The sequence below is a fragment of the Canis lupus genome, chromosome 16, assembly GCF_048164855.1.
Source record: "Canis lupus baileyi chromosome 16, mCanLup2.hap1, whole genome shotgun sequence".
In the NCBI taxonomy this organism is placed as follows: domain Eukaryota; kingdom Metazoa; phylum Chordata; class Mammalia; order Carnivora; family Canidae; genus Canis; species Canis lupus.
The window spans coordinates 23,155,287-23,176,005 of NC_132853.1; the positions used below are offsets into that span (position 1 = coordinate 23,155,287).

General features: G+C 40.1%; 1 protein-coding gene across 3 annotated transcripts in view; it reads left to right on the top strand.

The window, feature by feature from the left end:
- Positions 1-20,719, top strand: part of AP2B1 (adaptor related protein complex 2 subunit beta 1) — a 131,478-nt gene that overhangs the window by 99,001 nt on the left and 11,758 nt on the right. For all 3 annotated transcript variants that reach the window (XM_072779531.1, XM_072779533.1, XM_072779532.1), the window contains 2 exons: positions 18,209-18,293; positions 19,241-19,327. In XM_072779531.1, coding sequence (XP_072635632.1) covers positions 18,209-18,293; positions 19,241-19,327 — 172 coding nt within the window. The remainder of the gene's footprint in view (positions 1-18,208; positions 18,294-19,240; positions 19,328-20,719) is intronic.

Here is a 20,719-nt window from a genome sequence, read left to right on the forward strand (position 1 = left end):
AGTCACCCACACACCCAAGAGTCAACTAGTTCTGTAGTTCGTTAACAAGAGCCCAGTCCCCAGCCTTCTCTCCCCAACTTGGCCCCGGTTTCTCTTTCCCCTAGTCAATCTCTCTTGCCTCTTGCAGTTGAAACTTTTTGTATTTACTTCTCTGTCTCTGAATAATATGCTTGTATTGTGACTTCTGGATTTTTTCCATTTAGGTGTCCTTGACATCTTTCCATACTCACTGATGTCCTCTTCATGCCTATGTCCTGTCATCCCATTTCCCCAACAGAGCTAGCTAAGAATTTGCTTTAATCAGAGTTCAGTGTTTACATTATTTTTTAAAAGATTTTATTTATTGATTCAGGGTTGGGGGAGGAGCAGAGGGAGAGGGACAAACAGATTCCCCCCTGAGCAGGGAGTCTGACACGGAGCTCAATCCCATGACACTGGTTGGGGTTCAGTCTGTTAAACACTGACTGAACCACTCAGGCACCCCTGGTGTTTTAAGTTATTAGGACTATACTTCAAAGCTGAGCTATAAAGTGTAATTATTTTTTTCTCCATAAAACTTTTTGTATGTAGTTGGATACTTACCTATTAATACCTGTCTCTTCTTGTTTGCTTAAATTTTTGTGTTTTTAACTATAATTCAGTCCCAACTTCCCATGAGATCGGACTCTTCAAAACAGTCCATCACTTTCTTGAAGTCTCCCTTGGAGTCTTTTTTTTTTTTTTTTTTTTTTAAGATTTTATTTATTTCTTCATGAGAGACAGAGAGAGAAGCAGAGACACAGGCAGAGGGAAAAGCAGGCTCCATGCTGGGAGCCCGACGTGGGACTTGATTCCAAGACTCCAGGATCACGCCCTGGGCCGAAGGCAGGCGCTAAACTGCCGAGCCACCCAGGGATCCCTCTGCTGTAGTCTTTTGACCTGCTCTATTCAGGATTGATTCTTTTGTGAGTGAAATATGGCTGTCATCCTGGGATCTCCCTTCATCATCACTCTTCAGTTCATTGCCTCTCTTCTATGTTGGGTCTCCTATTGTTCTTTTCTTTGTTTACTTTCTCATTTTGATGAAAGACATTCGTCAGTAACTTCCTGAGAGTGAGTATATAGACAATAAAGTTTTTCAAGTTTCATGTGTTATAAAATGTCGTCTTCATGCTTTTTGACAGTTTCTGTATAACATTCTAGGTTAGAAATCATTTTCTTCCTAATCTGATGCCGTTATGATTCTTGATTTTTTTTTTTTTTCCTGCATGGTGTTTTCTCATTGAAAGCTTGTAAGATCCTTTCTTTATCTCTTATGTTCTGAAATTTCACAGTGATGTGCCTCAAGAGGTATGACTCCCTTTTCACCTATTATACTAGGTACTCATTGGGCTCTTTCATTTTTTTGTTTGTTTGTTTTTCATTGGGCTCTCTTTTTTTTTTTTTAAACTTTTATTTATTTATGATAGTCACACACAGAGAGAGACAGGCAGAGACACAGGCAGAGGGAGAAGCAGGCTCCATACACCGGAAGCCGGACGTGGGATTCGATCCTGGATCCCCAGGATCGCGCCCTGGGCCAAAGGCAGGCGCTAAACCACTGCGCCACCCAGGGATCCCCATTGGGCTCTTTCAAAGTGGAAACTTGTAGCCCTCAGTCCTGGGATTTTTTTTTTTTTTTTAATTTTTGTAGCTTTCCCTTTATTTTCTGTTTCTCTTAAGAGAAGTCTTGTCATTGGACGTTAACCCTTCTGGGCCAATTCCTGTTTTTCCCTCTTATTTCCCATCTCTTTCTCCTTTTGCTTTACTTTCTAAAAAATTTTTATGGAAAATTCTTAACATTACAGAAGTAAACACAATAGTGTAATGAGTCTCTGTAAACCATATCCATCATTGAGCATCAGTGATTATCCATAGTTTTTAGTATATGTGCTGCCGAAGCGAGCACTGATTATCCATAGTTAATATTATTTCATCTATACCCCTCTCCACAGCCCTATTCCATATTATTTTGAGGCAAATCTCAGACATACCGTTTTGTCTGTAAATATTTCAATATATATATTTAAAGCAGAAGGTTTCTTTTTAAAAATACAACCACAATAACTGCTGTACACATTAAAAAATTAGTAAAAATTCCTTAACATGAAACACCCGGTGTCTAGGTTTCCAGTTATTTCAGTACCTTAAACTGTTTTGTTTTTATTGTTGCTATTTGTTTGAATCAGTAAGGTGCATATATTATGATGGCTTAGTATGTCATAATTCTCTTTGACTATACTGTTCATTATGATGGGTACTAGCCATATGTGGCTATATAAATTGAAATTAATTAAAATTAAATAAGGATCTCATTTTCCTGGTTGCATTGGCCACATTTCAAATGCACACGTGGCTAGTAGTTTCTAGATTGGGCATTGTGGAAGTAGAATTTTTCCACCTTTGCAGAAAGTTTTCTTGAATGGTACTCATCTGTGGGTTCTCTCTCTTTTTTTTTTTTTATCTTTGGTTTTCAGCGATTTAACCATTAGGGACCTAGGTGTTTCCTTGTGTTTGGCTGGGGGGTTACTAACGTTGGATCTATAAGTCAATAGTTTCTCCTAAAATTGGGAAAATTTTGCCATTATTTCTTCAAATTTTCCCTGCCCAATTATCTCTCTTCTTCTGGAACTCCAGTTATACAAAAATGTTAAACCATTTGATATTGTCCCTCAGATTACCGAAGCTGTTCTTTCCATCTTCTTTCTCTCTGTTCTTCGGATTGGATAATTCCTATTGATCTGTCTTCAAGTATATCAACTCTTCTGTATGCTACAGCCTTCTGTTAAATTCATCCACTATAATTTCCATTTCACAAATTGTACTTTTCATTTCTAGGATTTCTGTTTGGTTCTTTGCTAAAATTCCCCCTTTGTTCACTCAGGAGTACAACTGGAGAAACTTGTTTCACCTTCTACTCTGCATCTTAACTCTACCCTTTGGCCATCCCTTGGACCTAAGGCTATGCTTACTGACCCTCAGGAAAAATATTAGTAGAAGTATCTCAACTAGGCCCTGAAAACAGTGTTAAGTCTATCTGCTAGGAGATTCTGTGTGTTTTATTTGGGCATATCTCTTGGGTTCTGAGGATTCTTCTGTCCATCGGTTGCAGGGAGGCCAGAGGAGAATCAGAGTATGTCTTTCTAAACCATGAGACCCAGGACCAGAGCTCCAGTTTACTCTTCACTGTGGGCAGCTAGAATCCTCTGTCAGTACTTTTACATCTGTCTGCTTGGGCTGGCTTAATTTTTTTAAAAATTCTTTGACTCTCTTGTCTAGAATATAAAGGCTTTCTGCCAGCTTTCTGGCAGCTAAATTAGGCAAGATGACGGGAGAGTCTCAGCATTGATTATGCATAAATTCACTGAATCGACCATCCCTCGGCCATGTCTGGCATTCCCTTCAAAGTACCATGTATTTTATCCTCTAAAAGAATGAGTTTTTATCTTTTTTTGCAGGGGCTGAGGGGCTAAGGTAGCTTAGAGTGGTGGGTAGGGATTTAGGACTCCAACAGCATCTTAATCTTCATTCTTTCCCCTCCATACAGTTCCAGAGGTGCTGCCAATCCTGTGTGTAATTTATACCTTTAATTTTTTTTTTTCTGTAATTATGGCAGAATTTCTTCCAGGAAGAAGAAAATTTAGTTGTGATTTTTGGTCTACTGTCTTTACCCGAAAGTCTAATAGCACCTTTATAAAAATCCTTCCTTCCTTCTATACCAGTTTATAATTAGGAGCCTTAAGAGGTAAACTATGGATAAAGAATTGGTGTTTTCCCAATGGTTTATTGATCTATCGCCTTTAAACCCCACATAAGGATTGTTTGATAAGAGGATGAATGTTAGTTAATGAAAATACCTTTTGGTTTTTTGTCTTTGAATGTCTCTTGTAAAACAACTTCTATTCATCTTTTTTTTTTTTTTAAGATTTTTTTATTTATTTGAGAAAGAGATTGTGAGCATGAGCTCTGGGGCAAGGGCAGGGGCAGAGGGAGAAGGAGACTCTGCTGACTGGGGAGCCCAATGCAGGGCTTGATCCCAAGACCATGAGATCATGACCTGAGCAGAAGGCAGACACTTAACCAACTGAGCCACCCAGGTGCCCCAACTTCTGTTCATTTTAACCTTTGAATAATTAGGGCAGAAAGTGCTGAAAATCCCAGCTGCAAAGAACACAATCTTATAATCCTATTTACTCATAACTTTAAGATCTTTGTCAACCAAAAGGGTTTGTTTGCTTTTTTTTTTTTTTTTTTTTTTTTTTTAACCAGCGTGTGGCCCTGAGAAAATTCTGTCCCTTGCTACTCCTACATTTGAGTCCCAGGCTGTGAGACAATCAGTTGCAGATGGTGCCTGTCCCTGATATTTCATGGCTTACATATGTCAGTTCACACTCAGAAAGCTCACAGCTGTAGCTATTATACCAGAAAAACTGATAAATGCTTCCAAATGGAAGACCTTTCAGCAGCTTCTATCAGATGAAGCTAACCAGCTTGGCATTTGCTGACTTTTCTTGACTGTTGTGCAAGCCAAACAAAATCAGTATTAAAACCCTCCTTTGGTCTTCCAGGATCCATAGTTGAGGACTGTGCACTCTGATGGCTTTTATGGGACTGCTTGCTGCTTGAATTGATGTGGAGTCCTTGAAGTGGTGGATTTTATGGGAACTATAAGAGGTTCCCAAGTTGGACAGATAGACCCAGTACTGAAAATAACCCCTGTAGACAAGCTAGACCCTGAAATATTCCGTTAGCAATATGTAGGTCATGGAGGCTTGGTTATGAAGGATGAAAACATTTTACTACTAAAGAAAAGAGAATCTTATTTTCTGTGATTGCTGATTCCAATTTGATATATTTTTCATGTTTCATCTGAGAAATTAGAATTATCTTACATACTAGATACTGCTTTTTTACTCAATTGTTCCTGTTGAGAATACTCCTTATCCTTTTTATTGAGGTAATCAAGATTCTACTAGGCAATATCTTTTGTCTTTCTTTAACCAACACTCAACTACTGGCTTCTGGGACTCTCTTTTAGGATATATATATTAATAGCAACTGCCCTGTTTGAATAACCACTCATAAGCAGTAGACAAGTTTGATTCTGATAAGCAGAGATGGTCTAGTGAATCAGAAATCTGGCATCAATGGCAGGACATGGTTGTTCCTAAAATCCAGAATTCAATTCTAAAAACACCCAACTTTGGGATCCCTGGGTGGCACAGCGGTTTAGCGCCTGCCTTTGGCCCAGGGCGCGATCCTGGAGACCCGGGATCGAGTCCCACGTCAGGCTCCCGGTGCATGGAGCCTGCTTCTCCCTCTGCCTATGTCTCTGCCTCTCTCTCTCTCTCTCTCTCTCTCTCTCTCTCTATCATAAATAAATAAAAAAAAATTTTTTTTAAGTCTTAAAATAAAAAAATAAAATAAAAACACCCAACCTTGGGACCTCATTCGTCATAAAAAAAAAAAGGGACTCTGAGATCAGATTACTCAAGTAACAGAGGCCCAGCCTGCAAACCTTGAGCAAATAATGAATTTCACACGTAATTCTAAAGTGGTATACTAATTTATAGGCTGTCCTCTATTAAAATCCCAGCCATCTTTATATCATGAAGGTAAGTTAGGAGTTGATGATGAAAAATGGAATCAATTTTGATTTGATAAATAATTGGAAAGTAGGGGCAGCCCCTGTGGCTCAACGGTTTAGTGCCGCCTTCAGTCCAGGGCATGATCCTGGAGACCTGGGATCGAGTCCCATGTCGGGCTCCCTGCATGGAGCCTGCTTCTCCCTCTGCCTGTGTCTCTGCCTCTCTCTCTCTCTCTCTCTCTCTCTCATAAATAAATAAAGAGTCCTTAAAAAAATAATAATTGGAAAGTAGATTTAACCATGGGATCTTTATGCAGTAGAGGACTTTGAATAAAAAGTGGATACTTCTTTCTAGTCCCTGTGTTCTCATTATGGCTGATAATCTTTATGCAAAGCCTTAAAGCCTTATGCTATATCATGCGTTGGAATTATTTTCTTTTTTAAAGTTTTTATTTATTTATTCATAGAGAGAGAGAGGCAGAGACACAGGCAGAGGGAGAAGCAGGCTCTATGCAGGGAGCCTGATGTGGGACTCGATCCTGGGTCTCCAGGTTCACACCCCAGGCTGCAGGCGGCGCCAAACTGCTGCGTCACTGGGGCTGCCCCATGCGTTGGAATTAAAGAGAGCTCACTGGGATTTTTCTCAGCTGGATTAAAGCCCACTTAAGAGCCATATCCCGCCCTCATTCATATTTACACTGTCATATTTTGCTGTAGTACCATGTTCAATGACATAAAAGAATTTGCTTTATTCACAATTTTTATGTAGGAGTTATGCATAGGCTTCATGATATTGAGGTCCATACACCTTAAAAATAAAACTTTCAAGCTCTATTTCTTTTCTTTTTTTTTTTTTTTTAAGATTTATTTACTTGAGAGAGAGAGCAAAAGGGAAGGGACAGGAGACGGGGAGAGAGAATATCAAGCAGACTGCATGTTGAGTGGCAGAACCCACTGCTGGGTTCAGTCTCAACCCTGATGACATGACCTGAGCCAAAACCACTAGTAAGACACTTAACCAACTGAGCCACTCAGCCCCAAGCCTTATTTCCGATGGAGTTTACTTTGTATTCACAGTGATGGCATCTCAACATCTACAGGAATACTACTAGTCATTTACTATCTAAAATGTCCTGTTCTTCTTAAAACTGTTAAAGTTACTTGTAATGAACTAAAATATGTCTTCCTTTCAATTCTATGTATAGAACCTAGTTCAACAGCTTGCGGCTTTATATTTTATTTGTTTATTTTCAGCTTGCGGTTTTATAGAATAAGTTTCTCTCTGAATTAAGGCTCATAGGGCCTGAAAATCAGTTAGGTGAGCCTATAATGAAAATATATTCAGTCTGAATTCATTTTCCCTTTCAGTCCACTTCAGGAAAGCCTTTGTATGCACTGCAAATAGATGTCAGTTTCATTGTTCTAATTTTAAGTAGAAAAATTGGCTAGAAATAGAGACACTGGTAAATGTACTTAGAATCAGTTACAGTTTAGAGACCAAGAAAAATATTTAATCATTTTTGAGAAGTGTGTGAATAAATGGTGGTCCTTGGTTTGATAGCAGTGTTCCTTTCCAGAAAGGAGTGGAAAAGCTAAAAGCACAAAACTTCTCAATTCCACAGCTCATGCTTCTGAGAATAATTTCTGTCCCTTCTATGTCTGACCGGTTGCCCCAGTAAAAGTACTGAGCCAGCATCTGCGCATGGTGGCCTGCCCATGTGCCCAGTCATCTTGGAAACCGTATGCCCTCCTTTTGCCTACATTAAGGTTAGATAATATACCTGGGCAAAGCACATACACACCTTTGAACCCATTTGATTTCTGATTTGCTGCTAACTAATCTGAGGCTGTATGTTTAGCACCTAGAACCTACTTTAGGTTCTAGATCACTTTTAGCCTAGGATTTTAAAATGAGTAATGTTCATTCTTTCTCACTATTGAGGTCTGTGAATTTCCATTGGGTCTTCTGTCTTATGACGTACCAGACTGAGGTGTAGATCATCTAATCACTTTAACTGGTAGTTAGTTCACTAGTCCTGTCTTTACTGTTTTGTGATTCAGTACGGTATGTATTAAATGTATTTTTCAGTTTAACAATAAGCCCTACATAGCAAAAAGTTCATGCTGTCACAGCAAGTAGTATTCTGAGAGATGGCAGCCACAGCCAAAGGCACATCAGCCAGACCTCTCAAGGGAAAGAGAGAGAAAGTGATGCCTTTAGGTTTAGAGCCTGTATGGGTCTCGCAGAACCTCTTCAGGGTAAGACTGTAGAGTTTGAGGAACTGTCAGGCAGGGTGAAAGGTCTATGAAAATATTGCTGGCTATATCTGGCAACTGAAACTGGATAGAGTCCTTCTGTTGTAGGCTTCTAGAGGGAGAGAGAATCTGGGGTTTGCAGTAGAGGCTTCTGGATAGTAACCAGATTGGTCAGCACAGTATGGCAGGTGGGTTCTATATTGGCAGAACGAGATCACATTTACATTTGCTCTAGGTTTCTGATTTAATTTGGGTGACATCTAAAACTTCTTAAAACTGTGGGAGCTACCTGGATGGAAACAGATGCCATAGATCTTAGCATTATTTTCCCTTGACCCAGGTTCCTTATGAAGCACACAGCTGCCCTCTCCAGTGACCCTCTCCACTGGTTCTATCAGAGTGGTGATGACTGCTTAATTTTTGCTATACCCTGCCCTGGTAGAGTCCTGCCAATCTGCAAGAACTTGTGTTGATATTTTTTTCTAAGTGGAAAAGTCAAAATGCCAGCAGTGGTCTCTAGGGCCCTTTGTTATCTAGCCATACCTCCTTGATTGCATCTGGCACCCCTTTCCTTACTCCACTGTGGCCACACTGGCTCTCTTGCTGATTCTTAGATAGGTATGCTGCCACTGAAGAGCCTTTGTATTTGCTGTGTCCCATGACTGGAGTGTTCCTTTTCCCAGTCTCTATATCTGCGTGGTTTACTTCCATCTTCAGGCCTTTGCTAAAACAGTACCTTTTTAACAAGTCTTCCTCTCTCTGTTCCAAGTACTCTTGACCCTCCCTTACCCTTATTATTTTTCCCCAGAGCATTTATCCATGTTAAATACTGTTTAATGTGCTTATTCATGATCACCTCCACCTCCTCTCCCACTAGAATGCAGACTAAATGGGCAGCAGTTTTTGTGTCTCTGGGTTTTTTCTGCACTGGTATTATCTCCCAGCATCTAGAACAATAAGAGTACCTGTGGCACACTGTACTTAATAAATATTTGTTGTTGAATGAACTTTTTGTTTTCATTTAAGGAAGTATTTACAAATATCAGATGCATGTGGTTCTTGAACCAAACTTAGCAAGGCCATCTCCTTGTCTTAGCAAGCAGAGTATCCCTAGATAACTGTCTCTGGCTGCTATTCTCAGTGGCCTTATAGTCTACCCCCTGACTCTGAATTAATACTCTTTTACCTGGGTGGGTCTGGTCCCGGTCCTAATTTTTTTTTTTTTTAAGATTTTATTTTTAAGTAATCACTACACCCAATGTGGGGCTCAAACTTATAACCCCGAGATCAAGAGTCACATGCTCCACTGACTGAGCCAGCCAGATGCCCCTCAGTCCCAGTTCTCATCTGAGGACCACAAGTACCAATTCATTTTCTCTTAAATGGGCTGAGCAGACATTAGAAGCTGTTGCTTCTTTACTCTGTTAATCAGTATTTGAAGGGGCAAGAGCACAGCACATTAATGAACCTAATTCCAAGATTGGAGAGAAGTAGGAAAATAGAATATGTTACTGTTCTAGTATTTGGAGAACTTTTTCTGCTGCTAATCTTTGTCCGTGTGCCACTTTAAATAAAACAAACTGCCACCATGCAGCTACTTACTTAAACTGCTATCCTAATTGCCTTAGACTATTTTGGATAATATTTTCAGAGTAAATTTGGAAGCTGAAGGGTGCTCTATAAGTGTCTTAGAGCCTCAGAGAAAATCAAAATCATTTGAATGCCTGATAGGAATTAGAGCTGAACAATTCCCTTTTACTGTGAGACCAGAAAGAAGCCTTTTTCATAGTCCTGATAGACACAGAGCTACAAGGAGACAAATTTTAATAGGAAGAGCAAAAAAGGTTGCCTTTGCCAATAGATATTCATTGTATCTCATTGCTCAATTCTTTGCTAGAAAACAATTTTTTCAAATACTCAAGACAGTCTTAACTTTTGCCTTTAAAGAGGGAAAAAAAGTAAAGAAATTTTTGAAAGTGAATGGTCTAGCACTTCTCAATTCCAGAATGTTTGCACTTGCTATCAGAAGAGTTTACTTTGGTGGGAATGGGTGTGATTATTTTTAAATTCAGAGATAAGGAGTAAAAAGGTTGAGACCCCTTTAAGCTGAAATCCACTCTGGCATGAGCTGTTACAAATCTGGCACTGGAGACTGCTGATAGTGAGGGTGTGGTTCATGTGGCTTTAGTGACCGCAAGGGGTGGGCTGCTTTTTCTGTTCCCCTCCTCCCCCACATGGGTCATCTTGTATGAGAATTGTGACCTATCCATCTCGTTTCCAAATGGCTTTGAAGGAAGGGGAATTTTTTAAGGCAGTGCTTGAGGGTCTGATTCAAGTTTCAAAAGAATTACCCAATTTCCAGTAGCTAACCCTGCTGCGCCTTGGGGGTTCTTCCAGTGGACAGTCATCATTCTGATTTATTCCTGCCCAAGTGAGAAAATTTTGACTCTTTTAATCCAAGAGTCTTTTAAACTACCATCTATCGATACCACTTTAAAATCTTAATCTCGTTGGTGTTCTAGAGATTTTAAGTCAGCCTGTGTTCTAATTCGTAGTGTAAACTCTTTGGGAATTTTTTGAGATTGAGATTAAGCAGATCCTATGATAGGATAGAGACCAGGGGAGTCTTGGTTATTTTGGTTTCTTTTCACCTCCTTTCAAAACAGGGCCTACTGAGAGAGCTTGGCTCTTAGGATCTCGTTGCCTTTCTAAAGTCCAGTAATTATATGTGCTACTAGAGGATTTACAGTTTGAGCTCATCTGGGGACCTTTTCTTTCCCCTCTAAGAGCTGTTTGAACATGGAACCTTCAAATACTGCAGTGCATGTTGTTGCCCAAGAGGAAATTAGAGACATGAAGCCACTGCCTTTTTTTTTTTTTTTTAAGATTTTATTTATTTATTCATGAGAGACACAGAGAGAGGGGCAGAGACATAGGCAGAGGGACGAGAAGCAGGCTCCATGCAGGGAACCTGATGCGAGACTTGATCCTAGGACTCCAGGATCATGCCCTGAGCCTAAGGCAGACGCTCAACCACTGACCCACTCAGGTGTCCCGGAGCCACTGCATTATCAGGAGATGGGAAACCTGTCAAATTTTCCCAGTAAGAAGTTCCACTGTCCACGCACTCTTAACAATGAGAAAGTACTAACCTTTTGAGAGTAAACAAGTATGGCTTTTATCTATGATAAGTAACAGACTGTTACTGTTTGAGGGTTGCTCAGCTGCCAGATAATCCCATCTGATTTGTTGGGTGGAGTAAGAAAGAACACAGAGAGAGAAGGTTTAAGTTTGAATCTCAGTCTTGGAAGTAAACTTAAAGAAAGATGCAGTTCAAGTTCAAATTTAATTAGCATCAGAAGGAAAGTAAATTGACATTTTCAGTGGCAGGTTTCATTATTATTTCTGCTATATTTTTTTTTATTTCTGCTATATTTTTAACTGTAATTTCTTTACTACTTTAAACTTCAATTTTTGAGAATTCTCAATGTATTGATGAATAGGGCTTGAAATGGAAGACCATATTTATACTAAAGATGATAGGTATTTATTGGCATTGACCAGGAACGCAGAACTACAGCTAGTAACTCCAGCAGCTACCAGAAAGAGCTACTTCTACTTGAGTCTCACATGACATATATCACACAGTTGGAGTCAGTGCCATTAAAAACCTGTCACTCAGAGCCATTCCCCCAGGATCTGTGGACTAGGTGGTATGGCGCTTAAAACACATCTGAATCATCATTCCTCAGAGAACTGGAGATGGTTGGCGTCACTGCCTGGTCCTAGCTTGGACCAGCCTGCAAATAATCTTTCCAAAAGCTAAATGGAGAGGAGGAATGAAAGAAAAAAATATTCTTCAGAGACTTGGAAAGGTCACAAGTGACGTCATGGAAGAGTAGATGATACACTCTCAGAGGTGAGCCTTGTGCCACTTGCCTGGGTTTTTCCTGTGGCAATGCCTCCTGCAGTTATCTCTGGCCGCATTTACCAGAGTTCAGACTGAGTTCATCTCGTACCTTTTTATAGTACTTTTGAGTACACTGGAACAAGGTTAGAATATTAATTTAGCCTGTTCGTCTCCAGCTGTGCACCATAAAGAGACTGCAGCTATTGCAGTAGGCTTCCTATACTATGGAAGGAAACTAATTGCTGGTTACAGGCTGAAGCTGACAGGCTGCACTTTCCCCAGCAGCCACTGAAAGTAACTTTTAAAAATCATTATTATTATTTAGCATTTATAGCCCGCTCTGTGTTTTCCAAGTACCTTATAATCATTTCTATTTGCTCCTCCTATTGATGTCCCTGAGAAGCGAGTTCATATTGCGATGGCCACATGTTGCACGTGACAGAACAGAGGAATAGAGGATTAGGTCATCTGCTCTTTAGTACCATCTGTGATCTGTTTTAAGCATCCTCAGAGCAGAAGCTGAGGTGTGCATTCTGTTCCTATGCCCATTGAATCCATTTCCTCACTGCTTGCCTTTAATATGGTGTATATTATGGCTTTTATACTTTCTTGACTGAAACTTACAGGAAGAAATGTGAAATGTATTTCACACCATATACCCACACACACACACACACACACATATACACAACACATACGTAAAACTGAAACAGTATTGGGAAACCACTTAACTCTTCATGGGATGCACTGATATTTTCCATTCTGTTTTTTTTTTTTTTTTAAAGATTTATTTATTTATTTTGAGAGTGAGAGCTCTGGCAGGAGGGGCAGAGGGAGAAGGAGAGATCTTAAGCAGACTCCCCACTGAGTGTGGAGCCTGACACAGGGCTTGATCTCATGACCGGAGCCAAAACCAAGAGTCAGATGCTTAACTGGCTGCACCACCCGGGGGGTCCCTCTATTTTATTTTTTTATACCAGTTTCAACCACTGTATTATTTTTAAGAAGCATCATTTGATCATGAGCCACAATTTTTAAACAATTTTTTTTAATTTTTATTTATTTATGATAGTCACACAGAATGAGAGAGAGAGGCAGAGACACAGGCAGAAGGAGAAGCAGGCTCCATGCACCGGGAGCCCGATGTGGGATTCGATCCCAGGTCTCCAGGATCGCGCCCTGGGCCAAAGCCAGGCGCTAAACCGCTGCGCCACCCAGGGATCCCTAAACAATTTTTAAACTGCTAGGAGGTACTTAAAGTGAAGAATACATGTGGCACATTTTTCCTGGAGCATCAGTTTTGCTCAAAGGAGAGGAATAAATGTTTTTTCATATTAAAACGTACAGATGCATTATGGAATAGCATGGACCTTCAAATAAATTTTGTTCTTATTGTGGGCTACTTGATATTATACTCCCAATCCTGACCCTGCCTGCTACTTCCACCTCAGTATATACATCCATACCTTCCGTTCTGTTAAGGGAAGTATGCTAGAAAAAATTTGAGAAGTACTGTCCTTTTGGAAACTTTAGATTAAGTTTATATGTTTTCTAAACCTAAATGGTTTCCAAGTACTTTGAGTAGTATATTTTACAAGTAGTATTCTTGAGTACTCTGTACCAGTCGCTGTTGTGAAAACTGAGAATACAGTAGTGAACAAGAGACAACCCCTTCTTTCATAGCTTTATATTTTGCTGGAAGGTAGGGTATATGTGGGACAGGGACAAGCAATAAATCAATGAATAAGTAAAATCGTATGTCAGATGAGGGCAAGGGAGGAAAAATAAAGCCAAGATTTGGCTAGGCAGTCCTTGGGTTAGAGATAAGATCATGTGGATTTTTTTAAATATGTTGGTTGTGGAAAACCTATGTGGAAAGATAATATTTGATTAAGCAATGACTTAAGGAGGCTGGGAATGAGCCATGCAGATTTCTGGAGGGAGAGAATTGGAGACAGAAGATCCAGCAAATGCACAAAGCCATGAGATAGCAGAGTACCTATTATGTGCAAGGGAAAACAGCAGGCCCCTGTGACTGACATGGAGTTAGCAGAGAGAGAGAGTCACAGCACATAACATCAAAGAGGTAATAGGCATCGGATTATAGGCGATTGTAACTTTGGTTTTTATTCTGAGTGAAATGGGAAGTCATTGGAGGTTTGAGCACAGAGGTATTTATGAGCTGACCCACATTTTAAGATCCCTCTGGCTGCTGTGTTGAGAATAGATTGGAGAAGCTAAGTGTTACAGGGGGTGGAAGAGGCAGGTGCAGAAGCAGGGGGACTATTAGAAGGCTTTGTGGTATTCTATTTATTGAGTTTGGAAGGACAGTAGGAGGTTCTGTTTAGGGATGGGAGGGGAGATCAAGAAATCGGTTTTAGACTTGTTCATTTTGAGAGATTAGTTATCCAGGTGAAGATACTAAGGCTGTTGAGATATATATGTCATAATTTATTTACCATAGGCTGAGCCACCAGGGCTTACCATAGGCATTGATTTTAAAACTCTTAGAAAATAGTTCTCCAGCTTGTCTGGATTATGTCTTTCTACTCTGGATCTGTTGGGACAGTGAATTTCAAAATAAGAAAAGTGAAGCAATCAATATTATACTCTTAAAGGTTCTGTTTGAGTAAGAGAAGGTACCATCCGGATTGGAGTAGAACTGGCTTCATGCTGTTTTTCCCTTGATTCTTTTTGGCTTAAACTCCTAAAGAGTGATTGGCATATCCTTGGAGAATCTAGTATTTGGGTTGTGATTTACTGCCTATGTTATTCTTAGCATATAGATGTTATTTTCGCTCAGCGATTTGAAATAAAAAATAGCTTTTATCTATTATCCCTGCCTTGTTGAGTACCAATTTGCCTAACGAGAGTTGTTAATAGAATTGTGTTATGCATACAGATAATAATAGAGGTAGAAAGGGGGTTGGGAAATCGGTGTTTCTTTCCATTTGCTCAATATCTTCCCTTTAATTTCATGCAACAAATATTTCTTAAGCCAGTGAGTGAGAGGCCCTGCACTCAGCTCATTATATTGTGAGTGAGGCAGATGTATACAGTCTTTTTATGTTATGGTAGAAGTATATGCACTAGGTGCTATGGGGAGAGACGAGAGTTTTCCTCAGAAATCTTAAGCTTGGGGCAGCCCCAGTGGCTCAGCGGTTTAGCGCTGCCTTCAGTCCAGGGTGTGATCCTAGAGACCCAGGATCAAGTCCCACATTGGGCTCCCTGCATGGAGCCTGCTTCTCCCTCTGCCTGTGTCTCTGCCGCGCCCCCCCCCCTTCTCTCTCTCTGTCTCATAAATAAATAAAATCTTTTAAAAAATCTTAAGCTTGAACTGAATCTTAAGATTAAATAGGTATTTTCCAGGCAGCTGAAGTTTCTGGAGAACCATATATTCTTGAATCAATGCAGTTCTAGCCAACAGTACAACTTTGAGAGCTACAAAATGCAGTGTTTGAAAAGCTAATGTAAAAGAAGGGAACTGCCTCCCCTAGTGTGACCTGTGCTGTCGATCCTATAAAGAGATATTTACTAAGAACACAGTAGCAAGAAGAATCATTAGGCCAACAGTTTGCTAATAAGCCTGTTTTCCCTCTTGTCCAGTCCCTTTTTACCATAGTAGTAATGCTACTTTAGAGCATCTGTAAGATTTCACTTACATCTATTATAGTTATCAGAATTCTGAATAAATATGTAAAAGAGATGGTGAAAAAAGAGAGAATTTTTCTTTCACAAATACTTGTTCTATTACTTCCTATAAGCCAGGCACCATTCTAAGTGCTTTGCTGCAGATATTAACTCACTCTTCCCATAGCAACCAGTGGATTTTGTACCATTGTCTCCATCTGCAGCAGGACCCTGAGCTGAGTACTGCTCACCCACAGTCACATAGCTAGTCAGTGTGCCAGGGTCAGAATTTGAGATCAGGTGGTCTGGTCTGGTTCCCAAGTCCACTGACTTGGGTGTCCCACTTCTCAGAATTATTCTAGAGCAAAAATCCAAGGATAGTCTTCAGGATGTCCTGAAACCCCTGATTATATGTTAAAATGTTGCATGCACGTTTTTCAGGAAGAGTCTCCAAGACCAGTCTATTTGTCAAAAGGGTCCCAAGGAAGAATGGTTTAGTAATACTGACCTAGAGGAGCTTTTTGTGTCTTTTACCATTGCTAGAGAGCTCCATTTAGAAGAGGGATTCCCTCAGAAGAACTAGATATTGTAAGCCTGTTCATACTTCTTAGCTGACATTATTCTAAATTAATTGCTTATCTGGTTGATCTTCCTAGGGACTTTTCCCAAAATACACATGCCAGGTCCCAGATTTAGATTGTTATTTACATGGGATGAAACGCTGGCATCTGTTTTGGAAAAATCTCTCCAGGTGATTCTAATATGTCTGATTAAAAACCACTAGTGTGGGGGCACTTGGGTGGTTCAGTCATTCGAACGTTTGCCTTCGGCTCAGGTCATGATCCTGGGGTCCTGGGATCAAGCCCCACGGCGGGCTCTCTGCTCAGCAGAGAGTCTGCTTCTCCCTCTTTCCCTCTGCCCCTTTTCTCGCTTGTTCACTCTCAAATTAATAAATATTTTTTTTAAAAAAAGAATCCTTAATAGAGCCACCTGGAGGACAAAGATTATATTTTCTGCATTCTTCATTGTATCACAAATGTTTGGGACATAGTAAACACTAATGAACATTTGAATGGATGGCACATTGTGAAATATGACTGCTTTTTATTCAAAGATGATAGTAATGATAATCACTCACCTTTCACATAAGACCTTTCCATAACCCAGAACCATAACCTACACCACCCCAGTTTGCCCTTCTAAATACCCTTGAGGGTGCCTGGCACTATCCTTATTTGAAATAAGAGTTCTTTTCTCATTGCTGAGGACTGGATGCATTAGAAAATACTCTCTTTCCCAGCAGCCCACAACTGGTATAAATCTTTTCAAGTGGTGCTCTAGTACATCTAAAAGGATGTTTGAGGACATCGTTCCTGGGGTTACTCTGCTTATATTTACCAGACTCAAGCTTTTTGAGAATCCTGCTGTCTCAGCATTTTGGGCATCAGATTATGGGACATAGGTCAGAAACTCCTAGGAGATTTGTCATTTAAAAGCACAAATTACAAAGTAATTTGATGGGTTCTTCTGAGAGAGCAAGAAGAGAAGGATGGTGTTGAGTAGACATAAGCACATTGTGAAGAGGAAATAAAGATACTGTTAAAGCTAAGGGAGAGGAGTTGATAATCTAGTTCTTCTAGTAAGAGAACTAGAAGAACTTAAAAAAAGGATATTTGGATCCCATAGCCAAAATTTTGATAAAGAGCTAGATATGCTGTTGGAGTGTGGACATTTGCCCCGAAGGGGCAGGGGGTAGCACTTTTTTTACTTGATTTGCTTAGAGCAAAATGAAAAAGAAAATAGGCATGGTTACCGATTATGGGACTTGCCCAGAGAAATGTTTTCCTGTAGTGCCGAGAGCGTAGATGAGTTACTAGTGACAGAAGCCAGTGGGACGTGGTGGTTTAGAGCGGTTCTCCTCCTCCTCGCCTTTCTTAAAGTATGTGGTTAATCTGCTGCAGTGGAACCTGCCTGTTTCTGCATATATACACCAATCACTGTCACCCTCAAATAAAAGTACTTATTGTAGCTTTTTAGAAATACAAACAGCGTGCTCTGAACTGAAGGGATCGTGGTAGAATTGCAGCCTACCTAAATCAGAAGCTTGTATTGTGAGGAGAAAATACATTTCTTTGTGGCTTTTCCTTCTTCTAGTTGTCAGGTTTAACAAAGTGGTTGACCCAACAAGCTTTTTCTGACCGTAGGACTTAAGAAACAAGATTTATTTAAAAGCAACTTTAAAACTTATATCTAGGAAAGTGGGGAGGGGCACTGTATGGCACCATTTACCTTGGAAAGAGGAAGAAATAAAGGTTTAGAGTAAATTTGCATTTGATCCTGGTTCTTCTATGCACTAGCAGTGTGATCCTGGATCCATTACTTAATCTTTCTGAACCTCCATTCCTCATCTGCAAAGTAAGAGGAGAGTAACACCTACTTTGGGATGGTAATAATGAGAAGTAGAAGTGGTATCATTAACAGTACTTAGTGGTAACAGGCGCCTACTATTAATAACTATAGAAGCAAACAATAACTGAATGGGTTATTTTGGGTGCAGAACTTGTGCCTTCAGCTTATCCCTCCAGGGGCTGCTTCTGGAAGGACATAGAGTTGCAGCTTATTACAGAGGTCCGAAGTGGAATGAGTAAGGATGTGCTTTGCAGCATATGGGCTAGTAGGTCTTCATCTCGGGAGTCCCGCACTAAGAGGAAGGAAATAGAATGATATGTTTCTAGACACATATCATTCTTTCCCTCCTACCTGGTTTCCTATGATGTCCTAATTCTCCCTCATTTCTTTCCTGGCAGGTGGCTGTGAAAAACAATATTGACGTCTTCTACTTCAGCTGCCTCATCCCACTCAACGTGCTTTTTGTAGAAGATGGCAAAATGGGTAAGTACTTCCTCCTGTCCTTCTGCCAAATATACCTCTGCCCTTCCTCTGAATGTCAGGCCAAGCAAAGCCCAGAAGTACAAGTTTTTTTTTTTTTTTTGAGATTAAAAAAAAAGGGAAGGGGGATAAAGCTGTTTTAAAGGTCTAATACTTGCTAATCATATTTATCCTCCTGAGTCATAGTTGTTTTTGCCTTGCTGTTGGTCTCTATATCACATTGCCAGTTTTCTGAATAATCCAGTCACACCAGCATAGAGTAAGTGGTTTAGTGACAAGGAGATGTGGATTTGAGTCTCACCTTGACTGTGGATTCGCTGTGTGATTGTAACAAGGTGCTTAACTTTTCTGAGTCTCAGTTTCCAAGTTTGCAAAGCAGAAATAGTTATTATAAAGGCTGGGTGAGGTAATATATGCAAATTTAACACTTAGCCAGCCCTGTACTAAGTTCTTACTGTCTCAAAATAAGAACTCAATAATTCGTAATAAACATTAATACTCCCCTTGTGACTATTGATGTTTCTCTCTTCCCCTACTTATGAAACCACCATCTAATAAAACTTACTTATACTGATACATATTAATTATATTGGCACTTAATTGATTTGATCCTTATAATGGTTTTTTGGGTAGGGAAGCCAGATGTAATTATATGTGATGAAATTAAGGATCAGAAAGATCCCAAGACTTACCCAGAGTCATGAAAACAGTGGAGCCAAGACTATACCCTAGATGACACCTTCTTCCAGTGTGTCTTAGTGCTACTGATACAAGATTCATTGATGTGGAATGTGGCACCTCTGCATAGCTAAGAATTGGCTCCAGTTCCAGGCTGCTCCTGGATGTATTGTAAGAGCCAGCACTCCAAAAGAGAAATGGTGTGAGGCACTAGAAATCATAATATTGACAGACTGTGCACATCCTTTCTTTCCCTCTGCCTCCCCGTACAGAGCGCCAGGTCTTTCTTGCAACATGGAAGGATATTCCCAATGAAAATGAACTTCAGTTTCAGATTAAGGAATGTCATTTAAATGCTGGTGAGTAATGACTAAATTTCATGTGCATCTTACTAAGTATTTGAAAATGTTGTCTTACCTTTTCTTTCCACATCTACCTGTTTCTGGTGGGTACATGGTAGATATTTGATTTGGTAAACTGCTCTTGAAAAACGTGGTGTTTTGATATAAGTACTAGATTACTAGTACTAACAGATTTAGGAAACAAACTAGGATGGGTCCATCCACCCAGTTCAGTAGTTGAATGTGTGTTAGTCATGTCACTTGTGAGGCCCGTGGTGATCCTCGGGTGATTGAAGCGCCACTTGAGGATATGCATCCCCCCAGAGATGAAAAGGACTCTCATCCTTTGTCTTAACCTCTGTGGTATTGAAAGAAAGGTGACTCTCTGAGATCCTTAGGTAGAATCTTGTGTTCATTATTAAATAAAAATACATCATAGTTGATTAAATTAGCCTCTTTTTTTCCTGGCCTTGAATCAGCTTTCATATGGTGATACTAACCTCTTTAATCATCATTAAAAGGCCCCAGACCCTTCTGTAGTTAATTTTATTACTATAATAGAATATCAAGGCAGTTACCCAAGAGGAGAAATAGTAGCTATCAATCTCTAGGGCTTGATACCGATAGGGCTTATCTCACACAGTTTTCCCAGAAGTGGAAGGGCTCTGAGCTCTGCATTGTCCCACCTTGGTCCCATTTGCTCTTTTTTGAGATTAGTATAAGGCTTTCTGAGTTTGACTGAAAATGAGCCTTGGTGCTTAGTCAGTGCCTTCTCTTTCTTTTATCTCTTTCTTCCTCCAGCATTGGTAGTTCTCAGATGGGGTTTCCTGCGTGCTGCCCTCCCAGTGTAGCTAGAGCATGACACTGGGAGGAAGAGGCAAAATGAAACTATGGAGAAGGGGGAGAAACTCGCTGTCCTCTCCTTCCAACCCTTTCTTCTTTCATTTTTCGGAGCTCTATGATTCATCCTCTGTGTTCAGACAAATCTCTTATGAGGCTTCCTGAGCCTTTGGAGAGGTGTCTGAGGAGGTAGTCTTCTGTAATTTCCGTTTTAGTAACTACTAAGTTGATTCTCTTCAGGAATACCGCACATTTACCTTCTTCCTAACATATTTCTGCTCTAGGTTTCTCACCCTGACTGATTATGTGTGTATGTTTATTAAGCAAAACTTAAGTTTTTGCTGCATTTTCACAAAAAATCATACTCAAATTGAGCTGCTTTTGGTGCCATATTCTAGGTAGATGACAGTGTTATCTGTCCTCTGTGAGACTCACGGTCAGTTACTACAAACCTCATTTCATGAATGTAGGAGCTTGGGTATAAGCCATGCTTTTCAGGTGCAGAATCCAAAGTAGCTCATGGTGAGAACCAGAGCAGATCCTGTTAGAGAAGTAGCTTCCGTACCCATC